We start from the raw sequence: 27,906 nt of genomic DNA on the forward strand, positions 1-27,906 counted from the left end.
AAAAAATTATTAACCAAAACTTTAGGGGATTTTTTTTTTAATAGAAGCTGAATACCATTAAAAAACTAGTAGCAGGTACACAAACATCACCAAAACACTAAAAAAAACAAAAACCTACATTTTTTCATCATCTTCCAACCCTAAATTAGGAGATGGGTGATGATTAAAGAGACAAAAACTACTAACCATATTAGCTTCTGATTTACTTCTTGGAGGCCGGCATTTAAAAATTCTTGTGATTAATTAATTATTTATCCTCACTTAATTTTATCTCTTTCCAAGGTCGTTATCTAAGTCAGATCACTTCAAAATTTAATAGTAATCACATATTTATAAACTTAATACAGAACTGCAGTAGTTTGTGCCCAAAAAATAAAAAATAAAAAATAGAACCGCCCTATCAGTAAGTTAATTTTGCTTCTTTTTTTTTTTTTTTAACTAGCATCATCCTGAAATTCAGTACATGTATAAGTTGACTTTTGCTGACCCTTAATTAGGGAGAGTCAAAATCTGTGTAATTGACTAGAAAAAGGTTAATTTCGCTTCTAAAAATTATGGAATATTTACAATTTTGGCTTGTCACTTGCAAAAAAGAAAAATAAAGTTTTATTTATTTAAACATCGTTTTGAGATGTAAATTAAGCAAATAAATTTTGGCTTCTAAAATGAGTTAAGGAATTTGAGTTGTAAATTATAAAATATCATTTTAATTGGACAATTTATTTAAATAATAAATCCCTTAATTCATTTTTGCATTTAATTTCTTTTTACTAATATTATAATAATCACAAAGTTTCTTTTTTTCATTGTTCACATATCCTCCTATTGAAAATAATTATATTCAAGTACCATCAAGTATTATATGTGGGTACTATTTCAAAAATAATTACTATATTATATGAAACTAACCCCTTCATACAGTAGAATAAATTAATGAAGCTGGAGGTTTCGCCAAAAAAAAAAAAAGAAGAAGCCGCAGGTTTGGGCCAAAAATGAAGTAGGAGGTTGGGCTCAAAAATTGAGGCAAGAGGTAGCAATTAGGCCGTTACTTCATCGGGCTTTGAAGATATAACTGAGGTTATTTCCTTTTGGGCCTATGGCCGATGATGTAATGTAACCGCACTAATTAAGTGGTCAAAAAAAAAAAAAAAGCCGCGCTAATTCTTGATTATAGAGTGTAATTGATTGATTTGAAATTAATTGTTCTCTATTGATTTGATGATAGAAGAATTGTAAGGATAAATATTTAAAATATTATGTTTTACTACTGCTAGAATTCTTGTAGTATGTTGTATGAAATGTAAAGTTTTGAATATGGATAAATGTGTTAAAATTATTGTGTTTTTATTTAAATTATATTATTTTATTATGATCAGATTGACTTTAATTTAACCTTAGTTTGATCTCGGTTGAATTCCTCTTTATCTTGATTGGTTCAATGATTGATTTAGTTTTCAGTACTTTACTAATTTATGATATTTTTATAAAAATATTATGAGTTATTTGTTTTAAATAAATAAACTATAGTTTTTTAATTTTTTTTCCTTATAGTTACGTTTAATCAAGTATATATTTTATTTTTATATAAATTGTGAGGTTTTTAAAAATTTATTTTAAGTGAACCAAGTCAACTCACACTTGACATCTCAACACTTTTTCTAGTCCAAGATATAAGTCTTGTTTGATAATATAAAGGGCATTAATTTTTTTTTTGTTTTCCTAATTTGCCCTTGTATACTGGTTAAATATTATGCAACTTTGGAAATTTTTTTTTTAACTCTGACATATTTAATGGGTTAATGTACACCTAGGTAGATTTTTTTCACCGGTGATACAGCTAGGTAGGTTGAACTTATATTTGGAAACGAGTATAGCTTAAATGCTTGCAAATAATTTCATTTTTTGAACAATCTGATTAAAGTCAAAGATGAATTGAGCTGCCTTTTTATCTTCTAAAAGCAAACTTTTCAACAGCATTATATTATATTATGTAAAATATATAATCAATTTCTTAAACTCCGGTCATGCAGGGGAATCAAGTGCTCCAGTTTATTATAATAAAGGTGGCTGCTGGTTGCCATATTATCAAAATCAGATGAATTATTATCCAAGTCATGACCTAGACGTAGGTGTTTTTTTATTTTATTTTTTTATTAGATTATTTTTTTAATAAATAATAATAATAATAATAATAATAATAATAAAAGAACAGCTATGTTCCTCTGCTTCACACACATGTATAAAAGAGCAACCAACGCTGTGGTTTTCTCAAACAAATACTTCCATGTTTCTCAGTACCAGTATGTCTCTCTCGCGTCCCTCCTTTGCTCCTTCGGTCTCTCCAGGTTCCATCTCTGTCTCTGTCTCTGACTCTGTTTTGTTTCTGTGTGTTTATCTTTCGCGCGAATTCAAGCTTTAAAGAACAAATCAATATATGTAATTGATTCATAAGAAGCATAGAAATCAAAATCTTGATTTGGGTTATCGAGTTGAGCCGATCATCGTTCTCTTCGCCATTTCTGAATCCTGCTTCGTTTGCTAAGAAATATTAGGTGATGCAGGGAGCTCTGTCCTGAGTTCTGACTTAAATTATTCATTTGATGTACTTTTCTCTGTTTTCATACTGATGATTAATCATTTTGTTATCTGTAACATTAGTATACTACATAGTGGTTGAATGAAAAAAGACATCACAATTATCATCCTTCAAATTTCAATCATCATGCGCTTCAATATTTAATCTGTCCATTTGTTTTAGGAAAATGACGGATCAGGATCCCCTGCTGCCAATATATTTTTAAGTCTCTGTAAAAATATTAATAAAATGATTTTTTATAATAATAAAATAAATAGAAAAAATTTAACTTGTTTAAAAGCCCTCTCTTTGACTGTTCTGTTCAACTTTGTGACGAGTATATTTCACTCCTTTTTTTTTCCCTCCTTGTTGGAACGTTGAATGTTCTTTTTTTTTTCCCCGTCAAAAAACGTTGAATGTTGTTTGGTATCGGTTCATCTTAAGATTGAATTAAGGAATCACAGTTAAGTCCCATGGAACTAATTAATTCAAATTAAATCTTAACTAATTTTAAAATGCTAACAAATTCTTTTGACCTTTCAGCGGCAAAAATTAAAATATTAAATTTAATAGCTATAGGAATTTTAAATTCGGCTTCTGACTTTGTAACTCTAGTGAATTTATAATTTATTTTTTAAATTTTAACTGGAACACAAATGTTCATATTTAATATTAAAAATAAAAGACTTAATAAATATTATTTATTTTCAATCTTATTAAAATTTGAAAAATAACTTGTAAATTCATATTAATAAAGTTGCAAAATTAAGAGTCTCTTGCAAATTCATGAAACTGTTAGACTTAATATTTTACCACTAAAGGACCAAAAAAATTTGTTGGTATTTTGAAATTGATTAGCACTTAACTTGAGTTAATTAATCCTCTTAGAACTTAATTTTTATTCTCCCTTGAAGTAAACCCAAGTGATGTTGTTTGTATATTAACATAATTCTTTTTTTAATGATATCATTTTGTTAACGGTAATCTTATTCAAGGCATAATCAACACTAAATATGAGCACATAAATTAAAAAAAATTTGAATAACAATGTATTCATAAGTTTGTAAATATAATATCTTAATTTTAAAATTGCATGCAATGCACGCAGAATTGATATATGTATTTTTATATTCACAAGAAATATTGGAAAAGTAACATCTTCTGTGTACTTTCATTTTTCAGCAACTTCGGTTGGATCCAATGGCAAGGGCAAAATTCAGAGTAGACCTAACATCGTAAAAATATCATCCTTCCCTTTCCCACTTTTCTCTTTACTTTAACATCTCAATTTTGTTTATTTTTTTTATACTTTAATATTTAAATAAAATCATCTGAATGTGATCAAAAAGTCTGAAACTAACTAGAAAAGTAGGGAGAGAGAAGTGAATTTTTGAGAGGATTTGATTTCCTATTTCTTTTATATATGTATCCATATGAATAAATGATTACTCTAACCTGACAAATATTTGATTAAAAAAATGTATTAATAATTGGTGAATTATATTCCATGAAAAATGCAGATGTTTGAAGTTCAGCAAGAGAGAATAAAGAAGATGTTTCATAAAGTTGACCTACCTACATCTTGTTACGACACTGCTTGGGTAGCAATGGTGGCATCACCTTCTTCTTCAAAAACCCCTCTGTTCCCTCAAACCTTAAATTGGTTATTAGAAAATCAACAAAGTGATGGGTCATGGGGTCTTCCTCATCATCACAATCTCTTAATCAAAGATTCTCTTTTATCTACTCTGGCTTGTGTTCTTGCACTAAAGCAATGGAATGTGGGTGAACAACAAACTTATAAAGGTATTATTCGTTTTGGTTGATATGAAGTTATTTTATTCGTGTAGCTTAGGTGCAGTGACTGAATCCTTAGTTGTAATTAACTGAGTAATTAATTGGATGATTCTCTTTTGTTGAAGGACTTCAATATATTGAGTCAAATATTGCTGCAACTCGTGATGATAAACAATACTCTCCAATTGGATTTGATATTATCTTCTCTCATTTAATTGAGTCTGCTCAAAAATTGGATCTAAATCTTCCTCTTGGAGGGATGCATTTGGAGTCACTCATGCAAAAGAGAGAATTGGAGCTCAAAAGGTATATAACTTTTTGTAATTCTTACAGTCAAATTAATAAAATGCATATATACCATGGATTTAGCATATTTGAATTGAAACGTTCCATTAAACGAGAATGACAACTAAGTATATTTGAAAAAGGAAATCGATTAACAGTTATGTTTTTGATAATTTTTTTCAAAAATAAGCTGCAAATATCCATTCAAATAATAATTATAAATACATAATTTTTAGTTGCAACCAAGACATTTAAATTTTACACGTGACTCTTCCTATTTATAATTGTCATAATCAATATTTATAATTTATTTTCCAGAAATTTCTGTGAGATACCTAACTGTGATTACTTTCATCTTTTGAGATTTTAATTACTGCCATCCTTTTTTTTTTTTTAATGTTTGTGTTTTTCTTATTTATCCCTTTTAACACTCAACAATTGTTATAATAACAGAGGCTGGGAAGACAATTCAGAAGGATGGAAGGCATATTTAGCATATATTTCAGAAGGATTAGGAAAGTCACAGAATTGGGAAATGGCGATGAAATACCAAAGAAAGAACGGATCTTTATTTAACTCACCAGCTACAACAGCATCTGCTTTTACTCACCTTAACAATACTCAGTGTCTTGATTATCTGCTTTCGCTATTCCATAAATACGATAACACTGGTTTGTCACTTTCAAACTTTCTTTTTTTTTTTTTCAATTTTTTTTAATTTTAAATTCATCTTTGTACTAGTTAATTAATCAACTTCATATATATCCAGTCCCTGCTGTTCATCCCCTGGACGTCCATGCACAACTCCACCTGGTTGATTGTCTTGAAAAATTGGGTATTGATCGTCACTTTCAGCACGAAATTCAAAGTGTATTGGATGAAATATACAGGTATTTAACAATTCATTAAACAATCTTAATTCTTAATAATATATCAAATTGTTCACGTGTGTGTGTGTGTGTGTGTGATTTAACAGATTGTGGCAGCAAGAGGATGATGATATCTTTTTAGAGCCAGTCACATATGCTATGGCATTTCGTTTACTACGCCTGCACGGTTATGATATTTCTTCAGGTTTTATAGCATTTCTCACAGTGTTCATGTGTGTGTGTGTGTGTGTGTGTGTGTGTTCTTTTTCTACGTATAGCAATGAAAAACTATATATGGATTTAATTCTGATATAAATAATTTGTACGTGTCCTCAGAGGAAATGAATCATTTCTCAGAAGACAAGTTCTGTAATACCCTTCAAGGATACTTGAAAGATGTTGGTGCTATTTTGGAGTTACACAAGTCTTCGCAGATAGTTTTACATTCAAATGATTCAGTTCTAGAGGAACAGAGTTTCTGGACAGGGAAATTCCTGGAGGAATATTTGTCGTCTTCCTCAGATAACGCTCACAAACCTTTTCACAAAATTGATCATGAGGTACAGATCAAGCCTTCATTTTCATTAATTAATAGTTCATTAACTATTTCTGATATTGTTATATATATACATATATATATATATATATATATATATATTCCAGATACGTTATGCTGTGAGGTTTCCTTATCATACTAGTTTGGATCGCATATTAAACCGGACATCTATAGAGAATTACAAAGTAGATGAAAAGAGAATTTTGAAAACTTCATACAGGTATGAATACTACATATACATGCATGTGTTTGTTTGTGCGTGCTTCATCTTTAAAAGCTCACTTGTTGCTTTGTGTCTCTGGTTCTCTGAATCAGTCATTTGGACCTCGCAACAAGCAAAAATATGTTAGAGCTGGCTGTACAAGATTTTAACCACGGTTTATCCATGTATCAGAAGGACTTGCAGCAATTCAACAAGTATGCATGCATCTACAAAGTAAATTTTGTATATCACGTGCCTTCAATTGAGCCCAACAATGTTGATTTGATTGATCAGGTGGTTTATGGAGAGTGGACTGGATAAACTACACTTTGCTGTGTCAAAGACAAAATTGGGATATTCATTCATGACAGCAGCAGGAGGGCATTCATGGTCAGAACTTAACGAAGCACGCCTGGCATGGGCCAAGAATGGCTTGCTTGTTTATGTTGCTGATGATCTCTACGACGTTTGGGGCTCTCAAGAGGAACAGATCCATCTTTTAGGCTTGATGGAGAAGTAATAAATAAGCTATCTCTAATTGCATTATTTTATTGAGAGTTCACCAGATCTATTTGTAATATTGAAATAGAGTTTGATTGCTATATAATGTTCAATTCACAGGTGGGATGTAGATGTGAGCAAAGAAGATGTTCTGAGACAGTGAAGATATTGTTCTTAGCAATCAAGGGAACCATTTGTGAGATTGCGGAGCAAGCTTCCAAGGTTCAAGGACGAAGCGTGTTGAATCACTTGATTCAGCTTGTGAGTAGTATAAACTAAAAGTCAAACTATTTATAGGTCAAACAAATTAAATATTGTAGTTTACTTCAGACATGAATGTTGGGTTTGAATTACTGTACTTGGTTTAAATTGCAGTGGGTGGATGTGTTGAGGTCGTTTCTGAAAGAAGCTGAGTGGTCGAGAAACAAGAGTGTGCCAAGCATGGAAGAGTATGAACCAAATTCAATAGTATCATTGGCTATGGGAGTGATCGTCCTTCCAAGTCTTTATCTAATGGGGCCTCAACTTCCCCAGGAGACTATCGAAAGTGATGAATACAATCAACTCTTTCATATCCTTAGCTTTTATGGCAGATTACTCAATGATGTCAATGGCTACAAGGTAACGTACCCCAACTCTTATTTTAAAAAATGACCCATTCACTATACTGCTACATAAAAATCCACAGGAGTGTTTCTATTTTTATCTACAAGAGCACTTTGAAAGCACTCATATATGTTTACATTACAAGAGTGCTTTTCTAAATTCTATATTGAGTTGAGAATATGAATTGGCCTGAATAATTTATTATAATAAAGGTTGTGCTAGGTTGAAAAAATATTAACTCATAAAAATATATGGATCTGTTTCAGCTTAGATCAAATAACCATGAAGCAAATGAGTTAACCCTAACAGGGTAGAATTGGGCCATTTAACCTATATTATTTGTTAAAAAAATGAAATAAAATTGAAAAATAAAAAATGGAGGGAACTGAAACCTCACAATTCAAGTAAATTTTGGATTGAATCATGATGGAATTGATCAATATCATATAATTATGATGTGATTTTTTTTAATTACATGAAGTATCATATTAGAATTACTTCTTATTTAGGTGTAATTTTTTAAAAATTCATGAAAAAAATAAATATATGAGTTGATAGGTTAGCTCATTTAACCTATCAACTTGTAAAAGTTAGGTTCGATTAAATTTTTTTAATCCATATAAAAATAAATTGAACCTAACATAACCCATATGGTCTCAAATTAGCTAATATTTTCAACTCTAATTTTATATAGAGTAAGTAATATTGACCAACCCGAGAGTTGCGAGCTAGCTCATGGTGGGTTGTGGGCTTGGCAATGCAGGCGAGCATAACCTACATGTTGACAAGTTAATCCACTAGCAAAACATTTTTTTTACATATTTTTAATTGTAAAAATTACAAAACCACATCTTTTCATTTTTTTTCCTAAGAGAATCAATTTTTTATTTAAAAATAAATTATTCCAATGACAATAAATTCCTTCTAAGTTACTAAAAATTACAATATAAATTTAAAATACATGAATCACTGTCAAAAAAAATATCTACTCTATCACAAACAAACATAATAAAAATTTAAATTACAATTCAAAGCTTGAATTAATATTTTTCTGAATCACTGATAATAAAAAAAATCCATTGTCCTCTTCTGATGCATTGAGACCATCATTATGATCGACTTAAGAGTATCATAATTTAATATCCAAGACCTTAACATTCATCTCATTGCAGTGAACCATAAAAGATACAAAAGCAACCTGCTTTTATAGTAGTTCAAACACATGAACCTTGGAAATTAGTTTTCTTCAGTAATGGGCAAGGCTGAATAACAGAGCTCCAAAGACGAAATCATAGAGACATCATGAAAAACCAAGTTCTGTCAACTTGACATTAACTAGAGAAATGTATGAATCTATGAAATAGAATATAAATGACCTGACAATTAAAATAGTAAAACCCCACAAATTAACACATGACGGGTACTCACCACTGTCCGTCCCAATAACACCATGATGAAATGCCCAGATAATCACAAAAACCTTAAAAGAGAGGGGGGGGGGAAGGAAGGGAGTGAATCAATGGATATTTAAGCAAAACTCTCATATGTAAAAACAAATTTTTTAAAAAAAATGAGCAGGCTAACCTATTAACCCACGAGTTAATTTGATGTGGGTTTGGGTTATGTGCTGCAGGTCAAAATAGGCTCACATCTAAACAAGTCACATTTTTTGCCAACCCGACCTGTATTTTTTTGGTGTGGACTCAACCAATATTATCAGCTCTAGTTCTTTGAGTATTTTTATTTATAAAGGCTCTATAAGAGCTTTCTTGTAGACCTTAGCTATGGTAACCTTCCTCTGCACCACGAAAAAATTAATTAGGATTAACAATTAGATTATGATAATATCTCTCAGGCGTTGTATGAATTAGGGTTGATTAATAAACTGGTGAAAATGGATTTGCAGAGGGAAAAAGAGCAAGGAAAACTGAACTCAGTTGCATTGCAAGTGATTCATGGGTCAAGTGAAGAAGAGATCATAAAGAAGATGAGAGTGAAGATTGATGAGAAAAGAAAAGAGCTTCTGAGAAAAGTTTTGCAGAAAGAAGGGAGTGTGGTTCCAGGAGAAGTCAAACAAGTTTTCTGGAAAATGGCCAAGTTGCTGACCTTGATTTACAAGAAGGATGACGTCATGCACGAAAATGAAATGCCTCAGGAAATGTTCAGCATCAAAGATGCATTGCTTGGAGATCCCATCGTTTTTAATTGATTATTAATTAACACTTAATAACCAAATTGTACTCTTCTTATTGAGTAACTAGACTGGATCCCCTACATTGCACGGATTTTACATGAAATAATTAAGAAAAGTAATATAGACATAAACATCAATATTATTTGCAAATAATATTGCATCTTCACAACTTCTCAAGAATTTATCATTAAGGTATCTATAGAAATACAATACAAAATTAAGGAAATTGCAAATATAATTAATTATTGAAAATATAAAAAAATATAAATAAAAAATTAGATTAAATTGATAAGTAAAATGTTTGAAATTGCAATTATTCTTATTACTAATATTTTATATGGAATTGATTGCTTCTATTCTATTCACCTTGCTTTTAATGCTGTTATTCCTGCTTAAAACTCTAATTTTATTATCAAGCACTCTAACTGCTGTATAATTCACAACGCCACTTAAAGATTCAATCAAGATTAAGTTCTGATGAGATTATTTGCTAACCATATATATATTTTACAATTTAAAATTAACTAATTAATCAGTTAATCATTATTATACGTGCCATTGAATTGGATATTTTTAGTAGAACTGCTTAATTTTCAAGTGAAATCAGTGGCGTTAGTGGCACTCATATTTGTCGCCCCTGAAAAAGAAAAGGTTCTACTTTTAACAATATATACATATTTTCACTCGATAATATTCAATGTAAAATTAATAGGCTATTATTCTCATAAATTCTTTTTAAAGGACCTTAAATATCATTCTCCTAACAAAAAAACAAAAACATTCTTGCCTATTGTCTTTCACGGATTTGAAGTTTTGAACTGATATTTAATTGGTTATAATCTTTAAGAGTAAACTACACAAGCCATCCTTCTATTTTATCTTAATTACATATACTACATTCTATTTTGAAAACTTAGATAAACCTCCTTTAAAATTAAAATATATATTACATAAGCCTTCCTTATATATTATTTGAGATTTCGTTTCCATCTATGCAACCGTTAGTTTAATGTTAAGTGTGACTTTTAAGCTATTAATTTGATCAAAATGTTCTCTTTAACATACTATCTCCTGAATGTAATATAAGTCATTATTAACTGATTTATATTTTTTAAAAAAAGTTAGTTAAAATCTTGATTTTCTAAAAATTGCCACATATTTTCCAATAATGCTCTTTGAATGTAATACATGTAATATTTGATTTATTTAAAATACCCTCATTAATTACTCAATAAAACAAACGATGTAATTGAAAAAAAAAATATGACATCTAACCAATGCACTATACTTTGGATTAAGCAAAACTTCTAAAAAATAAATTATATTATAATTTGGAGGAGTAAGAATATCTAAACATCTAAATTTTCCAAAAAAAAATTATTTTACATACAACTAAAAATTATAATAAATACATTTTCAAACTTTTTATTATATTATAAAATTAATTTTTTATATTATAAAATTTTATAATTTTTATTTTTATCAAATTTATTGAAAATTATTATATATTTTTTAAAATTTATAAAAATATATTTCAAAAACATATTTTTTTCAACATATTACATAAAATAAAGTTAAATTTAACATTTAAAATGATATAAATTCAAGACATTATATAAATCATGTAAATTTAAAATTTAAAATTTGTAAACATATTTTTTCGACAAACGTTTATAAACACATTGGATTTTATTTAAAAATTAATCAGATTCTTAATCAAATTTTTTATGTCTATTCAAGCTAAAAATTACTTTAAGCTTTGTCCCAATTTGCTATAAACATTAAGCAAATAACTACTCTCTAAACAAGAAAATAAATTTTAATGGAGTTAACGGATTAAATTAAATTGGATATTTTTAAAATAGAGAAAATGTCTAGTGTAATTAAAGTAAAATAGAAGTGATAAAAATATTTTACTCTAATCTTAGTTACTAATATGTATATTTTTGTTTTTATTTATAAGCAAAACTGCAAATTTTCAAAAAATATTTATCATATTTTTTTTTCTAAATTGTCCCTCATTAAATCCATTTTCATTTTAAGTAAACAAATTTGTTTCATTAATTATTGGGATAATTAAGTCAAATTTTTTTAATTTCAGACATAATTATTATATTTAACTAATTTTTTTAAACAGTGTAAATTAATTATTTTCTCATAGTAAAAAGGGAAAGAGTAATTGTTGTCTTTTTTCTTTAATGTCTTGATTAAAAGCTTTTGGAGCATTTTTTTTTTGGGCCATATGTAAACAAGCTTTTGCGATTCTAAATTTAAAGTCACTGACTTATAATTTGCTATACTTATTATTTAAAAATGGTAAAAATAACATAATTCAAAATTTATTTCTTTTTCAATAGAGAAAATAAAATTATCATTTATAAAGTCAAATTTTAAATATCAATGATATTTCCCAGGAAATAAATTATTTTCTATCAAATAAGAAAATTGCCTTATCTTTTTTAATAAAAAACATATTTTTGGATTAAAAGTTTGGCTTAATATGTGTGTATGAATGTGTAAAAAAATGTGCATGCACATGCGTTTTACTCTGAATTGACTTGTAAGTTTGATTTTACTCTAAACTTTATATCTTATTGTGTTGTTATTTTTTTTTTGGGTAAAATCTTAATGTGTTGTTATGCACAAAAGAAAAGGTATAGCTATCCAAATAACCATTAATTAGTTTTTCTTTTTTTGGTTCGTTGAAGATTACTAAATTTTAATAATACAAAACTCCAAAATATGGTCAACAATTGAGCATAATTCATAGGGTTTTTTTTTTCAAAAAAAAAAATTATCTCTCTCTCTCTCTCTCCCCTTTAATTTCGTTCATAACTTTGATTTAATATATTTGATATTTTTGTTGAGAGGAAACTTCTTCCATTGCAATTCCATTCAACAATAGCTGGCCAAGGCAAAAAAAAGTCTGTTAAAACATGGAGACCGGATAATGTTTAATAAAAACAATAATGAAATATTTAAATTCAAAGTTCAATCGCATATTGTTTGAGTTTTTCTATAAATTCTAATCGAAATCAGATTAAAACAATTTAATAATAACAAGTTTTAAGATAAGTTGATGAAATTTAAAAGACAAAGAAATAAAAAATTCCACGAGTCAAAAGTATCGAATAAATTACTCCCAGATGAGAAAGATGCTTGCGTAATTTTCTGGCGAGCGTAAAACGACCGCAAACTTTTTTTTTTTTTTTAATACGGCTGTGTTCGTTGAATTGAACTTAAGCTTCTAACCAACCAATTTTTTGTTAGAATAGGCTTTCTGTTTGAAAAGGATTTTAAAAAATAATAAATAAGTTGCGTGGAGAAAATTTTAAAAATAGTACATTTTTTTATTACCTTTAAAAAAATTTTCTTCAAGTTGTTCTTCTCCTTTATTTTTCTCCCTATTCAAACCAAATAAAAGTTAGTATACAATTTAAATCTTAAATTATAAATTGAGGGATGATTTAAACACTAAATCTTTAAAAGATACATTTTGAATTTTAAACAATAAAAGTTAAAACAATTTTCCCACATCGTTAAGTTTAAATGAACGTATGTTAAATTAGATCTTAATTTTTAAAAAATTAACAGATATTTGTTAAAATTTAACAATTGAGGGTGAAATTACCTTAACTTTAGTTCTTTAGAGTTTAAAATGTATCTTTTAAAAGTTTAGTCACCTCTGAACTTATAATTCAGGATTTGAATTGCACATTAATCCAATCAAACAATAACAACTTATATTATGTGTTTGTAAAAATAATATGTGTTCCTAATTTCATGGCAACCCTTTTTTATAAATTCATTGAGAGCATCAAATTCATTTAAATATTAATAATTAAAAAATAATTAAAAATTATTTAATGATCACATATACCTTATTAAAAATTACTTAATAATTACATATACATCTTTTTTAATATGAGTCACTAGATAATCATTAATCCATAGATTCTCCATTCAATTGTACAACTAATTTTTCACAAACTTTATAACAAAAAAAAAAAGCTCTTTTATCAGACAATACAATTGCTAATTTTAGGGGAAGATAAATTGATAGACAAACAATAATGTCTTCGAGTTTCAACTAGTTTTTCAGCAAGAATAAATTTTTTAAAGGTTTAATAAATGATAATTTTTTATAAAATAATATTAGTATTTGGATATGGTGAAACTATAAGCTAAAATATACCGGATTTTGAGTTAAAAAAATTTTAAATTTGGGTTAAAAAATAACCTAAAATGAATTTAAAATTTAAAATATTAAAATAAAAGGATACAAAATATGAAAAGAAGGATTGCAAAATATAAAATCCTATACCATTGTATGTAATTTTGTTCAAGTGAGGGACATAAACACGTGGCTGCGCCACTGGTTGAGAGAGACCTGCTGGCAAGGACTCACAGGAGCATGAATCTTGGGAGAACACAGTAAAATTCCAAAAAGATTAATTAATAATAGTTACTCCTTCCATTTAAAAATATAAAATATTTTTAATTAAATTTTATTTTTAATAAAATAATTATATATTTTTAAATTAATTGTATTTTTTTATATTTATCTTTATTAAACATCCTATAATAAATATAAAATTATTATCAATAGAGACACTTTAAAAAAAATAATAATTACACCTCAAAAGATTAAAAATATCTTACATTTTTTAATATTAAAATTTTTAAAAAATATTTTAAATTTTTAAATGAAGGGAGTAAGTCTTTAAATTTTTTTATAAAATAAATTATAAATATCAATTCAAATAGTTATAAACAGAAATTTGAATTACAAACTAATTATCATATTTATAATTTAAATATCTTATTTACAATTGAAATTTTTAAATTCACAACTATTTGAATTGATATTTACAACAATTTTTTTTAAAAAAATTTGTTAAGAATTTAAATGTCATTATTTTTTTTTTTTGAGACTTTACTATCATTCTCTCATGAATCTTTTGTATTATAGTGTGATAATGTAAGGAGAAAGATTCAGAATGGGAAGTCTTCTCACTCTTTTTATTTTGAAACTATTGTTATTTTAGATAATTGGCTCAGGTTTGGTACTCATTTCTATAATGAGATTTATATCGTTTAGATTTTTAAACGGTTGATATTTAAAATTTTTATTTTATGATTTTTAAATGATAAATTTATTTTTTCACAAGAGGAACTATTCGAATGTTATCTTTATTATTTATTAAAATATAGAAATAAAATAATATTAAATCAAAATCATCTAATTTTAACGTAAACACTCCAGATTTCGTCCTCATCACGTGAATAGCGTACTGAAATTGTTTCCTAGACTATTATCAGGATCCTATGCACGTGCTCATCAATCAAACGACCGCGTTTAGGATGCAAGAGGAAACGTTGACAATTAATAGTAATTTTATAACTATAAAGCCGAAAAAAGAAAAGGGTTTATAACTCTGAATGGATGCAATATTTTTTTTTTTGCACTAAAAAGTTAATATTGAGATACTCCAGTAGTTTTTCACATAACAAGAAATTAATATTATAAAACAATTCAATATTAAGATGTATATATAGAGATATACTACAAATATTATAAAAGGCCAATATATATATATAATTTATTTGCTAATTTCAACTATAAATCCCTTCATTTATATAAAAATGAATTCGTATCAATGAGATCGCGCGAGATCGTCTAAACCAACTTGTATTAGAAATTAAAATCAGTATCGGTTCCTTTGGAGCATTGACTTGGAATTTAAAAGTGATAGTCATGGAGAATGATGACTTTTATTTTATCACAAAAAAAGGAAAAAAAACTGTTTTTCAAGTATACAAAGTCACCACAAGCTACAACTCTCAAGTAGTTCACAGCATGGAGATACAATATTCTTCTATTCAACAGCCCATTCAAAATTATATCGATTATTACAGGAAATAGCTAATCACATTTTATTCTTTTTTATATTTCTACGAGTGGAAATATGCTCAACTTTGTAATTATTAGTGGGAATAACGAATTGGAACAACGCATAGATCATTCTTTCTTCTCACCGTGGCACCAAATTCCTCAGTCATGTCCAATTCATTTGTTCCGTTAGGAAGCTTCCAATCGAAATGGTAAAGCAAATTGGAAAGTATAAGCTGTAGAACAGGTGCAGCGAACGAGATTCCAGGACATATCCTCCTTCCAAAACCAAATGGAATGAACTCCAAGTTCCCACCTTTGTAATCAATTGAACTGTCCACAAATCTCTTTGGTTCAAACTTGTCTGCTTCATTCCAATACTTTGGATCTCTTCCAATGGCCCAAGCGTTGATCATGACCCTAGTCTTCCTAGATATCTCGTACCCATTGATCTCAACAGTCTCGCTGTTTTCTCTCGGAACTAGCAGAGACCCAGGTGGATGCAATCTCAAGGTCTCTCTGATCACAGCTGGTACATATTTCAATTGGTGAAGTTCTGATTCATCTACGTATCCTTTGCTTCCATACACCCTTCTTACTTCTGCTTGAGCCTTTTCCATTGCTGCTGGGTGATTCATCAATTCTGACATTGCCCACTCCAGTGTTGATGCTGATGTTTCCGTTCCTCCAACAAAAACATCCTGAAATTAAATGGATTCATCACATGAGTTATGATTAACTAAACTATATACGACTTTATGAATTAAACTGAGACTAACCAATATGACGGCTTTGATGTTGTCGAGAGTCAAGGTGACTTCGTCGTTATTCTGCTTTTGAACCCTGAGAAGAACATCAACTAAATCCTCATGTGCCTCGTCACCATCAACATCGATCTCTTTGTTTCCTCTGTGATCGTCGATGATATTTCCGAGCAACCTATCAACCTCTCTGTGAGCTTTGGCTACTTTATACCGAGTCACACTGAGTGCATTAAGGAATTTCAGAGAAGGATAGAGATCGGAAATGGTGAAACCGCTGGCCACCTGCACCGTGTACGCCACCGTGGAAAGGATTTTCTCGACGTTCTTTGTCTTCTTCCCGAAGGCAGCTCTTCCAACTATGGAATTCGTGACTGGGGAAATTATCTTGCTGAGATTCACAGCAGAACCTTGACGTTCATCAATGAACTTGACAACTTCTGATACCTCTTCTTCCCTAATTTTTTTGAACGATTGGACCCTCTTCATGGACAAAAGCTCCAGAGTACAAACCTTTCTAAGAAGCCTCCAGTAGCTTCCATATGGAGCAAAAACCAAGTCGGTGCTATTGTAAGCGAAGATCTCGCTGACAAGAATTTTGGGTCTGTTCGAAAAGACTTGATCGTGTGTTTTGGTAATCTCTTTGACAATTTCCGGCGAAGTGATGACAACATTGGATGTTTCTCCGAGTTGAAGGTGCATCAAGGGTCCGTACTTATTTGCAAGGTCTCTGAGACGGCGATGGGGGAGTGAGCCTACAAGTTGGTGGAGGTTTCCGATGAGAGGTAGCTTGGGGGGTCCTGGGGGTAAGGGTTTGGAGGATTTTCTGGAATTGGATAGCTTACGTATCAGAAGGAGGAAGAAGATGAAGCTGAAGATGATAGGGCATGAGATCTGAATCTCCATATGGTTATTACAGATGGTTAAGATGAAGATGCTAATTAACTGATCGAAGTGGGTTTATTGGATTGAAGTCAAGTTCTGTGTTTTTTATAGCAACCGTCGAGTTGATGATGATCTGTCGATATAGATACCTGGCACATTTGACTGGGTGATCCAAAAATATTTGTTTTTTTGGAATAGAATTCGGAGTTTTTATAGATATAGCATCTATGATTGAACCAAATCAAATAAATAATTCGATATTTATTTTATTTTATGTTATGATTAATTTATTATATTTGTTAATAATATACTGTTTTATATATTAATAAAAAATTATTTATAAAACTTTAAATTTTTAATAATAAATTCTTTACATTAATAATAATTTTTATATCAATATAAATTAACTATATTTTTAAATTTTTAAAAATTTAATTCATATTTTTTTAATATAAGATTTTTTTCCCATTCAGTAGAACAATTTATTCATAAATTCCTCCTTCGTTGAATATGAATCGATAAATTATTTGTAAATTCGTATGGCATCGTGAGAGGGGGCGTCCCAATGTCAATGCAAACAAGGACAATGTGGGGCCAGTGGCTCAGAATAATTTGCACTAAATTAAAGACAACGTACAAAAATTAAATTCCAGATGGTTATTTTTACCCGTCCGTTAAAAAAATATAAAATATTTTTAAAAAAATTAAATATTAAAAATATAAAATATTTTTAATTTTTAAGGTGTAATCATTATTTTTTAAAAAATATTTTTATTGATAATAACTTTATATTTATTATAGGGTGTTTAATAATAATAAATATAAAAAAATATAATTAATTTAAAAATAAGTAACTATTTTATTAAAAGGTGAAATTTAAATAAAAATATTTTATATTTTTAAATAAAAAAATATTATATTTAATTTATTTTTAAAGTGGTAATATGGGATTTTCTCTTATGAGGTGCTTGGGAGGGGAAAAAGTGAGGGAAAAGGAAAAGTGAAAGAGAAAAGTAAGAAAACAAATGATATTTTTTAAGCTTCGCTGAAAAGATAAAAATGATAAGGAGAAAAAATTAGAAGAAAAATTATATATGAAATTCATATTTTTGTATATTGAACTTCTCTTTTGAAATATAAAAATATTTAAAAAGAATGAAATTCACATTTTTGTATATCGAACTTCTCTTTTCAAATATAAAAATATTTTAAAAAGAAAATTTAATTTTCAAATTTAATCATGAATATGTTCGTTTTATGCTTATTGCCCCCCTCCATTTTTGTCTTAATTTTTTCACCACTTTAAAATTTATATAAATATATTATATTTAATAATTTAAGAAATAAAAAATTTAAATTTTTACAAAATAATTTTTAGCTAATATTGGATAAAAGAATTCATAATTATTTTTATTTGATAAATGATATATAATAAAAATTATATAAATAATATGTTAAAATATTTAATTTTATTACATAAAAATATTTTTCTACAAATAATAAAGATATTATTATCTATATAGAATTAACAATTTTTTCCTTCATCTCATTTTCTCTCGCTTAACCAAATACAAAGAGAAAAAATTACATCAATTCAGTTTTCTTTTCTCTCCTCATATTTTTTCTTCTCTCTATTTTGATTTCCTTATGAAGCCAAGTACAGTGAAAACAGAAAGTTACTTTGATAGAAAGAAGTAAGTTGAGGGATGTGGTGGACACAACACATTGATATTATTTTTTGATATTAAATCTCACCCTTTTATATGTGTTTATCTATTTTTAAAAGGTTTATTTGTTCTGGATTTTCAAGTCAAAGTTTTTCGATATGAAAAAAAATAAATAAATTTGGGTAGTGAAAGCACTGATAAAAATAAAAACAATTGCACGCCAATCTCTGGTCAAATTAATGGAAGTACGATATGAATCCTATGCATACCCCCGCATACTTTTCCATAGTCTCTAATCTCTAGTACCGCCACCATTGCCACCATATCAATCGTTATCATTATCATTACTTAGTAAAAATAAAAAAGAAACAAAATTATGATGGCTAGTCTTTTTTTGTTTTTTTTGGATAAAATTGTGATAGCTAGTCAAGAACGAAGTCTATGAAATCGTCCCACTTCAAGGAAAATATTATTTTAATGTTTTTTTTTTTTTACTTCAGTTATCACGAATTTCTTGCTGCTTTTCTTCCCGCTATCCACGTAATTCATGCGGCTGAGTTGCTGCAGTTTTTTTTTTTTAAATTACATCTACATCTCACAAAAAAAATTTATTATTAAGAGATTCATGATATTTACAAAGTACTTTTAAGTATTAAATTCTATACATTTATAACTTAATAAAGAGTATTTATAACTGAACAATATGCATTTATAACTTAAAAGTATTTTATGAGACTTTTTGATAGTAAATTTTTGTTAGGACCTAAGTATTTCAATTAGAAAGTATTACTAGTATTAATTACACTTTTAATTAAAAAATTTTAAAAAATATTATTATTAATGACATTTTGAAAAAATACCTTAAAAATTGGATAGACAAAAATGCCCCTCCAAAACCCTGCATCAATGGTTTATGGTTGCCAGTCATTGCAAAATGTCCACCGTCCGATCGTCGATGACTTGTTGATTCTAGTAGCCAATATAGACCTGGGCGCCTGGGTTAATTTATTTATTTGTTTATTTATTGGTCAATGTCATTTTCTTGAAGCAGAAACATTTTTATGCAATAATTTAAGAGATAATGAAAATTTTTAAATTTTCAAATTTTTTCGGTTATCAGATTTAGTCTTTAAATTTATTTTTTATTGATTTAGTCGCTTAAATTTATCTTAATTATAAATTTTATGATTAGTATTAAAAAATAGATAATATTATTAAAATTCATGTAACTTGATGAAAAGAAATATAATTATTTAGATAAAAACAGACTCAATTTTTTAAAATAAATAAAAGAACAAGGTGTAGCGTGAAGAATAATAGATTAATAAAAATTAAATTGATTTGAGAACTAATTTGTTCTCATTTAGCTATACATATATGTGTGTGTGTGTGTGTGAAGCAATGCTTTTAGAATCGAACTAGACGTTGAACCGAAAATGCTAACAAATCACGGCTTACATAGTCCAATTGATTGGACCCACAGCCGAACCAATGATGAAATAATTAAGTTGAAAATTATTATATATATAATAATATAAATATAAAATTGCTACATAATTTGAAAATAAAGCAAAATATTCTAAGTTAATTATGAGTTAATAAGCCTCATGATACAATATAACATCAAGTGAATTAATACCACTCACAACAAATATCCCCCATACTAATTTAAATTTTTTTAACTTAAATATTTATTTAGATTAAGGCATACAAAGAGAATGAAAATAATTTATCAAAAAAGTTTTCCCAAAAAAATGAAAACAGAAGGTATTAATTTGATATAAGATTAAAATTAGAACAAAGTGCACAAACCAAATTCTTTTTCACCTTCTCAAAGTGTTCAAATAGTGAGGGAGGTTTTTGTTAGGGTTAAAATTGGAAAAAAGTGAAAAAAATGTGCCATCTGATTTTCACAAAACAGCTCTAGTATATGGTTTTCTAACTGTTCATAGCTAACCACTGGTTTAGAGCGACCCAATCCAGTTCAAAAGCTAAAATGGTTTTGCAGTTCAAATAGAGTCAAAACAAGGACCAACTAATGATCCAACCAGTCAAACCATTCGGTTCGGTTTGGTTTTGAAATCATTGATGTTAAGTCATTAATATAATTTATACATTAGATTAACTTAAGACTCAATTTATGTTTTAGAACTTAAAAGACTATGAGGATGATAATTTATTTTAGCTTAACTTTTATAGTTGTATAATCTGTCTCAAGATGTGTTTTGTTCAACTTTAGTGATCAACGCATGAAATTAATACTCAATCATGTTTTGCAATTTTGGAACCAAGTAGTTCTCGGAGAAAAGATACTCAACGTATCACTGTATTACTTACTATAGGGGTTATATACTTGTTAAATTACAGGTGTAAACGTTTTAAACTATTGGAGGACAAACTGTAGTGACTCAATTGCAGGGTTACATATTACAAAGCTTCAACAAACCACAAGTTCATTCTCTTCTCTGAACATTGGACCATATCATTTGTTCTTTACCATCAGGAAAGTTCACAACAAACATGAACTAAACAAAAAAGGTGGAACAAGTAGCTCAAGCACTTTTATTTAGAGTAAAGGGATTACGAGGCAACGTGGGACATCATTGAGGCAATTATATAGAACTAGCGTTGATGACTAATTGGGATTAGCTGGAGATTCTCGGTTCTTCTCACACTTGCAGCAAATGTCTCAGACATGTCAAACTTTTCAGGAGTCATTCCATTTGGTAACTTCCAATCAAAATGATACAACAAATTAGCAAGTGGGAGCTCAATACTGGATATAGCAAAGTTAATTCCAGGACAGATTCTTCTTCCAGCACCAAATGGTATATAATCCATGTTTGCTCCTCTAAAATCAATTGGGTTATCCAAAAATCGCTCAGGCTTGAATGTCTCAGCTTCATCCCAATATTTAGGATCTCTTCCTATTGCCCATCCATTGACCATAATTCTGGTTTTTTTAGGTATCTCATATCCATTAATCACGCATCTCTCAGTGCTCTCCCTTGGAAGTAGCAAAACTCCAGGTGGGTGAAGCCTTAAGGTTTCTTTCACAATTGAGTTTAAGTATTTCAATTGGTGAATTTCACTTTCATCCACGAAGTCTTTTCCCTTGTAGAACATTCTGATCTCAACTTGAGCCTTCTCCATCACCTGTGGATTCTTCATCAATTCAGCCATTGCCCACTCTAGAGTAGTTGATGATGTCTCAGATCCAGCAATGAACATATCCTGAAAATAAGTTTTTAGGAGTACATATAGTATATGACGAATTACTGTCGGACGCTCACTTTGAGAAGCAATATTTTCTCTAGTGATTTTCTGCGACAGGTAGTTCGATTTTGTACAGGGCAAGTATATGAAGTTTCCATCACTTTGGTTCATAACTTTCAAAACCTATAAAGTTTTCAAAACCTAACTGTGTGTGTGTGTGTGTATGTGTGTGTGTGTGTGTGTGTGATCATATGACAAGATGTATCTTAACTTTCGGTTCAGTATGACTGATGACTTCCAACAATGGAAAAACTTTTAATTTGGTAATAAGAATCATAGTTTATTCTAATAATGATAATGAAATGGAGATCAGTCTTTTTCTTCTTGTTAATCCTTGGTGAATATAATAACTAGCCATGTCTAGCTGTTGCCCGTTGGAGACAAGTACTGATAAAAGTCCCATAAGGAAAAATGATCAAAAAAACAATGAATGACAGAGAAGCCATCTTCTCGTCACTGACTAAAAAGCATAAGCATCTTGGTGAAATGGATATGCCCAATCTCAAGCTCATAAAGTCAAAATGGTATTAGAGCAGCAACAATAAACAAAGAAACCTAAAAGGCCTTCCTCCAGCAAGATCTGGGACCTAATATAAGACTAATGCCTAAAAAAAATGTTTTGACCAGTAAGACTCAGAGAGAACATGAACAAGTCTCTGCATAGAATTGGGCTCGAATTCGAAAAAGATTAACACTGACCCCATTATTAAAATCTATATACTTATATATTATTCTAAACTCTTGTAAACGACTCATTTTAAAAACTCCATAAAAAACCAAAAAATCATACTAGTTAGGGGGGAAAAAATCATCAATCTAATACATAAACTTTTATATATGCAATCCTTACCAGAATGACGGCTTTGACGTGGTCGTGAGTTAAGCGAAATTCTTGATCATCTTTTCCCTCTTGAATCTTTAGAAGAACATCAACAAGATTCTCTTCATTATTCTCATCGCCACTGGCTTTTCTTTCTTTGTGACTCCTAATGATGTTTTCCAATACTTGATCATTCAATTTGTGAACCCTTTCAAGCCTAGCTTTCATTCCTGTAATCCTTTGAAGCACTTCGATAGAAGGAAAGAGATCAACAATTGAAAAACCTCCCACCATTTTCGTCACATCGTCCAGTGTAGATAAGAAAGCCTCTTGATCTCCATTTCCAGACTTCCTACCAAAAGCTGCTCTTGCAACTATAGAAGTTATGGTTGAGAAAATTTTCTCACTCAGATTTATGACTGACCCTGAAGCAGACAATACATCTTTGACAAGCACAGATACCTCCTCTTCCCTTATGAACCTGAAAGATCGAACACGCTTTGCTGTTAAAAGCTCTAAAGTACATATTTTTCGAAGGTTCCTCCAATGGCTTCCATGTGGGGAAAATCCAATGTCTATGTTATTGTAAGTGATGATCTGGGCAGCGAGAATATCAGGCCTATTGGACATGATAAGGTCATGGGTTTTGAAGATCTCTTTGGCTATTTCTGAGGAAGAGACAATAACATTGGATGTCTCTCCAAGCTGAAGGTGCATTAAGGGTCCATATTTGTCTGACAATTTTCTGAAGGCATGATGGGGTAGAGCTCCTACAATTTGATGGACGTTCCCAATAAGAGGTAACTTCCATGGCCCTGGGGGTAGGGGTAGGCTTTTTTGTGGTTTCTTCTCAGAATTGGATCGCTTGTATATCAGAAGAAGCAAGCAAAACAAGGTGATGTAGAGGACGATCTGAAAAATCTCCATGATTTACAGAGAAGAGAGATGTTAATATGTTTTCCGGGGTGGATGGATTTAGATATATATGAGTGCCGCGTAGAATCTGGATTAATATGACAGGATGCTTCTTTAATACATTGTTTAATCATATCTTCTTTTTTTTCAACTTAATGTGACGTACTAGTAAGTAATAATATTGTAGGTCAGCATTTGGAAATTCTGGCAATCAACAGTATATATTGTTTAGTTATTAATTGTAAAGGATGGTAAAATTAGAAAGTTACCTTTTTTTTTTTACAATTTCAAGGCTATAATATAACTAACATTGCTTACTAAACGTGAAGTTAATTAGTTACTTCTTCCTAATCACAGTATACTCCCTTCAGTCCAAAATAAATAGTTTTTAACAATAATCAACATATCAATAAAATTTTTATTTCCATAAAAATATGTTTTTTCACCCCTAGTTTCAATTTATGATGAGTGAAAAAAAGGTCAAAAATCTGTAGTCATAAGAATCTAAATTAATAAATACAAGGAGTAAAATAAGAATTTTTTTTACAAATACTAAGTTGTTTATATTTTAGACCAATATTAATTTAGAAAAAATGCTTATATTTTATATTTGAGAGAGATTGCCATTACTAACTAATTTACATTTATAAAAAATGTTGATTTTTTTTAAAAAATTCAAATCTTTCAAATCATACACCTTTGAGTGGAATAAATATATATTATTTAACTTATTCAAAAACACACTCATTAATTACTTAAGTGGAAGATAATAAATGAACAGTATGATTAAATATATATATATATATATATAAAACTTACCAATTATCTTATATTTTTACTAAGTAAGATTTTTAAAAAATGTTATGTATTGTAATTCAAAGAGAGTATGTGCTTGTTTGAATTTCAGTTGGATGTAATGAATTATAAAAATAATTAATTAAATAATAAATTTTAATTATAATTAATTATATTATAATGTAACTTGTTTGGATACTGTTTTTTTTAAAATTAAATTTAATAAAATTAAAGATGTTTGGATAATTTATTCAAAATCAATTTTAATTATATAAATTACCATGAAGGATATTTCATTTCAAAATTAAATTATTAATAAATTTATATCTAATATTATTAAAGTTGTTATATTTTATTTAAGAAGTAAAATATATTATTGATTTTATTTTTATTAAATTTTGAGCTTTTTTTTAATAATTTTTTCTTGAGTCTTTCTTTACAATTTTCCCCAACACTTTTTGATTGATTAGCCGCAAAAGCTCGACTTGCCAGCTTTTGAGAAAAATCGATTTTAACAAAAAAAAATCGATTAAATGGTTTTTCATGTGTTTGGATACCAATTTAGAAAAATGATTTTTTTGAGTAAAAAAATCGCTTATGAGCGTATCCAAACACACACAATATCAAGTACCAAAGAAGTATCTTTGATTATTGTTTAACAGATGAGCTTCAGTCAATCTTGTCGATCCATCTTGTGACTTGCACCAACGAAAAAGTCTCAAGTTGAAATCTTCAACAGCATGACCTCTCTATCGATCAGTTTTTTGGGTCAAGTCTGTTAACTTAAATCAAGTTTTCAGGAGTAGATTAATATTAAAATATAAACATAAAGTATATAACCTCCAGGAAGAAAAATACGCCCTCCGCAAAGCAACTTGTAAGTAAGATATAGTATTTGAAATCATGAGATCACTTTAAATCTGTTGGCTATGGTATGAATAAATCACTGACTAAGAATAATGCAGTCATACATAGTAATTTGTTGTTATGACCATTGGCATATACAGAACCATTATATTTTTTCAAGTCTACACTTAGCATGGTTTGAAAATTTGCTTCCTCTCAAGATATTATTGTTTTATACTCCAATCACGATAGACCATTATAGTCTATACACAACACTTGAAAGTTAAAACATCATTGCCTATGCATATATAATTGACCAAGAAATTTGTTACATGGAAGTTAGGCAACGTTTAACAAGAGTTGAATAATTAATTCTCGAACTTAGAGCAGTGGTGACTGGTGAGGACGGGGGAACAGTAGTTATCATGGTCCCATAACTTTATTTTTTTTAATAATAAGGACAATGAAACTTTTGGTTTCTTTAATTTTTTTAACTATCGATTTAGTTTCTCAAATTTAATTTTTATTAATTTAATTTTTTGAGTTTTTTTTAATTATCATGTAAATCTTTTAGGTTCTAAAACATAAATTCACTTTTAAATTAATATAATGTAAAAAGTATTTTTTATGATTTGATATTTATATGTAGCTAAGTGAAAAAAAAAATTAATCCTCAAATCATTTTAATTTTTATTAATTTAATTAATTTAATCCCTTATATTGCATTTTATTATTTTATTATTTAAAATTTCTGAGTTTTTTATTTAAATAATTATACTTTTCATTAATCTATATGGTTTTTATCAATATTTTATTATTAATGTGAGCAGATTTTAATAGTGTTGACTCTTATTTAAATTATAAGGATAAAATTAATAATTAAAATAAACTTAAGCGACCAAATTGATTAAAAATAAATTTGAGAGATCAAATTAATAATGGAGATAAATTTGAAGGACTAAAATTTTATTGTCTTTAATATTATATAGCAATTATATCTGTTTAGCCCTTTTAGACTTTATAGTATATAATATATGGATTTCAATTTTTACCCTCATCATAATCTTGTTAGTACAGTTCAATATGATTAAAGATTCATAATAAACCATAATTAAATTATGATTTATGGAGGTCTTAGTAGAAAATCCAATACTTCCTCTTTTTTCAAAACTAGTGAATTCGATTTCATTTCATTTTGTTTGAAGTCCTAGTTTTTTTAGTTACCCACCTATATCTTTTATTGAAGGCAGTTCCATACGAGAAACTATTAAATACTAAATGATGTCACTTCTCTTAGTGAGGATTCAAATTTTGATTCATCAAGTTATGAGGGACTAACTTATTTTGCTAGATCTAATCACTATTATTTAAAATCCTCATTTATATTTTGTCAATTTTTTTTTGGTAAAAAGGAGGGCCAGGCCTGATGTATTAAATAGTTAGGACAAAGAGGGGGATTGAAATCCCATACAATCATAAAGAACTAAGTCCTTCACAAAGGAAGGAGTAGTGCTAAAAAAAGAAGAAACAAGGAGAGCTTCTTTGGCAAGTCTATTAGCCACTCTATTTCTAGATCTAGAAATGTGATTAGACTTGACCATCCAATTGTTCTTCAACAACTTAGAGACCTCGAGCACAACTTGGTTGTGAGGAGAGAGTTCATCAGGTTTAAATTCCAAAATGTCAATTAAGGCCTTACAACCAGTTTCAAGAATAACACTCTTGTAGCCCATATCCCAAGCAAGATTAAGTCCTTTTAGGCAAGCCCAAGCATCAGCTTCAAGAGGAGAATATTAGCCCAGATAAAAGGAGAACAGCAATCCAAGAGCACAGATAATCTCTTAGAGCACCACCACATCCACTATTAGAGTCAACTTGAGAAACAGCACCGTCAACATTAATTTTAATCTAGCCACATGGAGGAGGGAGCCATAAAGAAGGCTCATTCTTCACATTTGAGGTGGAAAAATAGGTGGTAGAGAAGGATTTCCAAACAGCCATAAGATGGGACACAGGGTCATAAGGCTTATGAAAACTAGCATAAAAAATAAAATTATTTCTCCATTTCCAAAAATGCCAAACAGAAACACCTCAAAAAATCTCCTAATCAGAATCAATATGGAGTCCCACATTACAAGTCAAATTAGCATGAACCAATTCCTTGAGAGGATAAGAAAAAAAAGATTGTTTGATAATTATGGTAGACCGTTTACAATCAGAAGCAGTGAGCATACTTACAGTCCCTTAAAATATGGAGAATATTTTCTTCATCTGAGTTACACCAATTGCAGAGTAGCAAAGAAAGAGCCCAAGAGCTACACCACAGATTTGTCGGTAGCCGATTGTGGAAGATCATCCATAGAAAAAGGCGAATTCTTTCCACTCCTCTCCACTTCCAGATTAGTTTAAAAGTGGGAGAATATAAATTTGGAGGGATCTTTTCTATAAGGAAATACACACTTT

General features: G+C 28.9%; 4 protein-coding genes across 4 annotated transcripts; 2 read left to right on the top strand and 2 right to left on the bottom strand.

Moving 5' to 3' along the window:
* Window positions 1-2,258: 2,258 nt before the first annotated feature.
* Window positions 2,259-9,722, top strand: LOC129314986 (ent-kaur-16-ene synthase, chloroplastic-like). The gene is made up of 14 exons (XM_054958479.1): window positions 2,259-2,345; window positions 3,758-3,810; window positions 4,096-4,381; window positions 4,498-4,678; window positions 5,111-5,328; window positions 5,427-5,547; window positions 5,634-5,731; window positions 5,863-6,086; window positions 6,190-6,302; window positions 6,398-6,499; window positions 6,579-6,800; window positions 6,906-7,046; window positions 7,161-7,406; window positions 9,298-9,722. The coding sequence occupies exons 1-12, from the start codon at window positions 2,285-2,287 to the stop codon at window positions 6,946-6,948; spliced, it is 1,722 nt and encodes a 573-aa protein (XP_054814454.1). The 5' UTR covers window positions 2,259-2,284; the 3' UTR covers window positions 6,949-7,046; window positions 7,161-7,406; window positions 9,298-9,722.
* Window positions 7,122-9,600, top strand: LOC129316717 (ent-kaur-16-ene synthase, chloroplastic-like). The gene is made up of 2 exons (XM_054961110.1): window positions 7,122-7,406; window positions 9,298-9,600. Exons 1-2 carry the CDS (start codon window positions 7,122-7,124, stop codon window positions 9,598-9,600), a joined length of 588 nt encoding a protein of 195 aa, XP_054817085.1.
* Window positions 9,723-15,344: 5,622 nt separating the features above from the next.
* LOC129316109 (cytochrome P450 71D10-like) lies at window positions 15,345-17,236 on the bottom strand. Its single transcript, XM_054960377.1, has 2 exons — window positions 16,258-17,236; window positions 15,345-16,179 (listed from the first exon to the last, which is right to left on the bottom strand). The coding sequence occupies exons 1-2, from the start codon at window positions 17,143-17,145 to the stop codon at window positions 15,574-15,576; spliced, it is 1,494 nt and encodes a 497-aa protein (XP_054816352.1). The 5' UTR covers window positions 17,146-17,236; the 3' UTR covers window positions 15,345-15,573.
* A 3,927-nt stretch (window positions 17,237-21,163) lies between these two features.
* Window positions 21,164-23,859, bottom strand: LOC129315661 (cytochrome P450 71D10-like). Its single transcript, XM_054959547.1, has 2 exons — window positions 22,918-23,859; window positions 21,164-22,025 (listed from the first exon to the last, which is right to left on the bottom strand). Exons 1-2 carry the CDS (start codon window positions 23,812-23,814, stop codon window positions 21,414-21,416), a joined length of 1,509 nt encoding a protein of 502 aa, XP_054815522.1. The 5' UTR covers window positions 23,815-23,859; the 3' UTR covers window positions 21,164-21,413.
* Between the last annotated feature and the right edge of the window lie 4,047 nt (window positions 23,860-27,906).

The sequence above is a fragment of the Prosopis cineraria genome, unplaced genomic scaffold (assembly GCF_029017545.1).
Source record: "Prosopis cineraria cultivar Desert tree isolate PC_DT_omini unplaced genomic scaffold, ASM2901754v1 PC7, whole genome shotgun sequence".
Taxonomy (NCBI): domain Eukaryota; kingdom Viridiplantae; phylum Streptophyta; class Magnoliopsida; order Fabales; family Fabaceae; genus Prosopis; species Prosopis cineraria.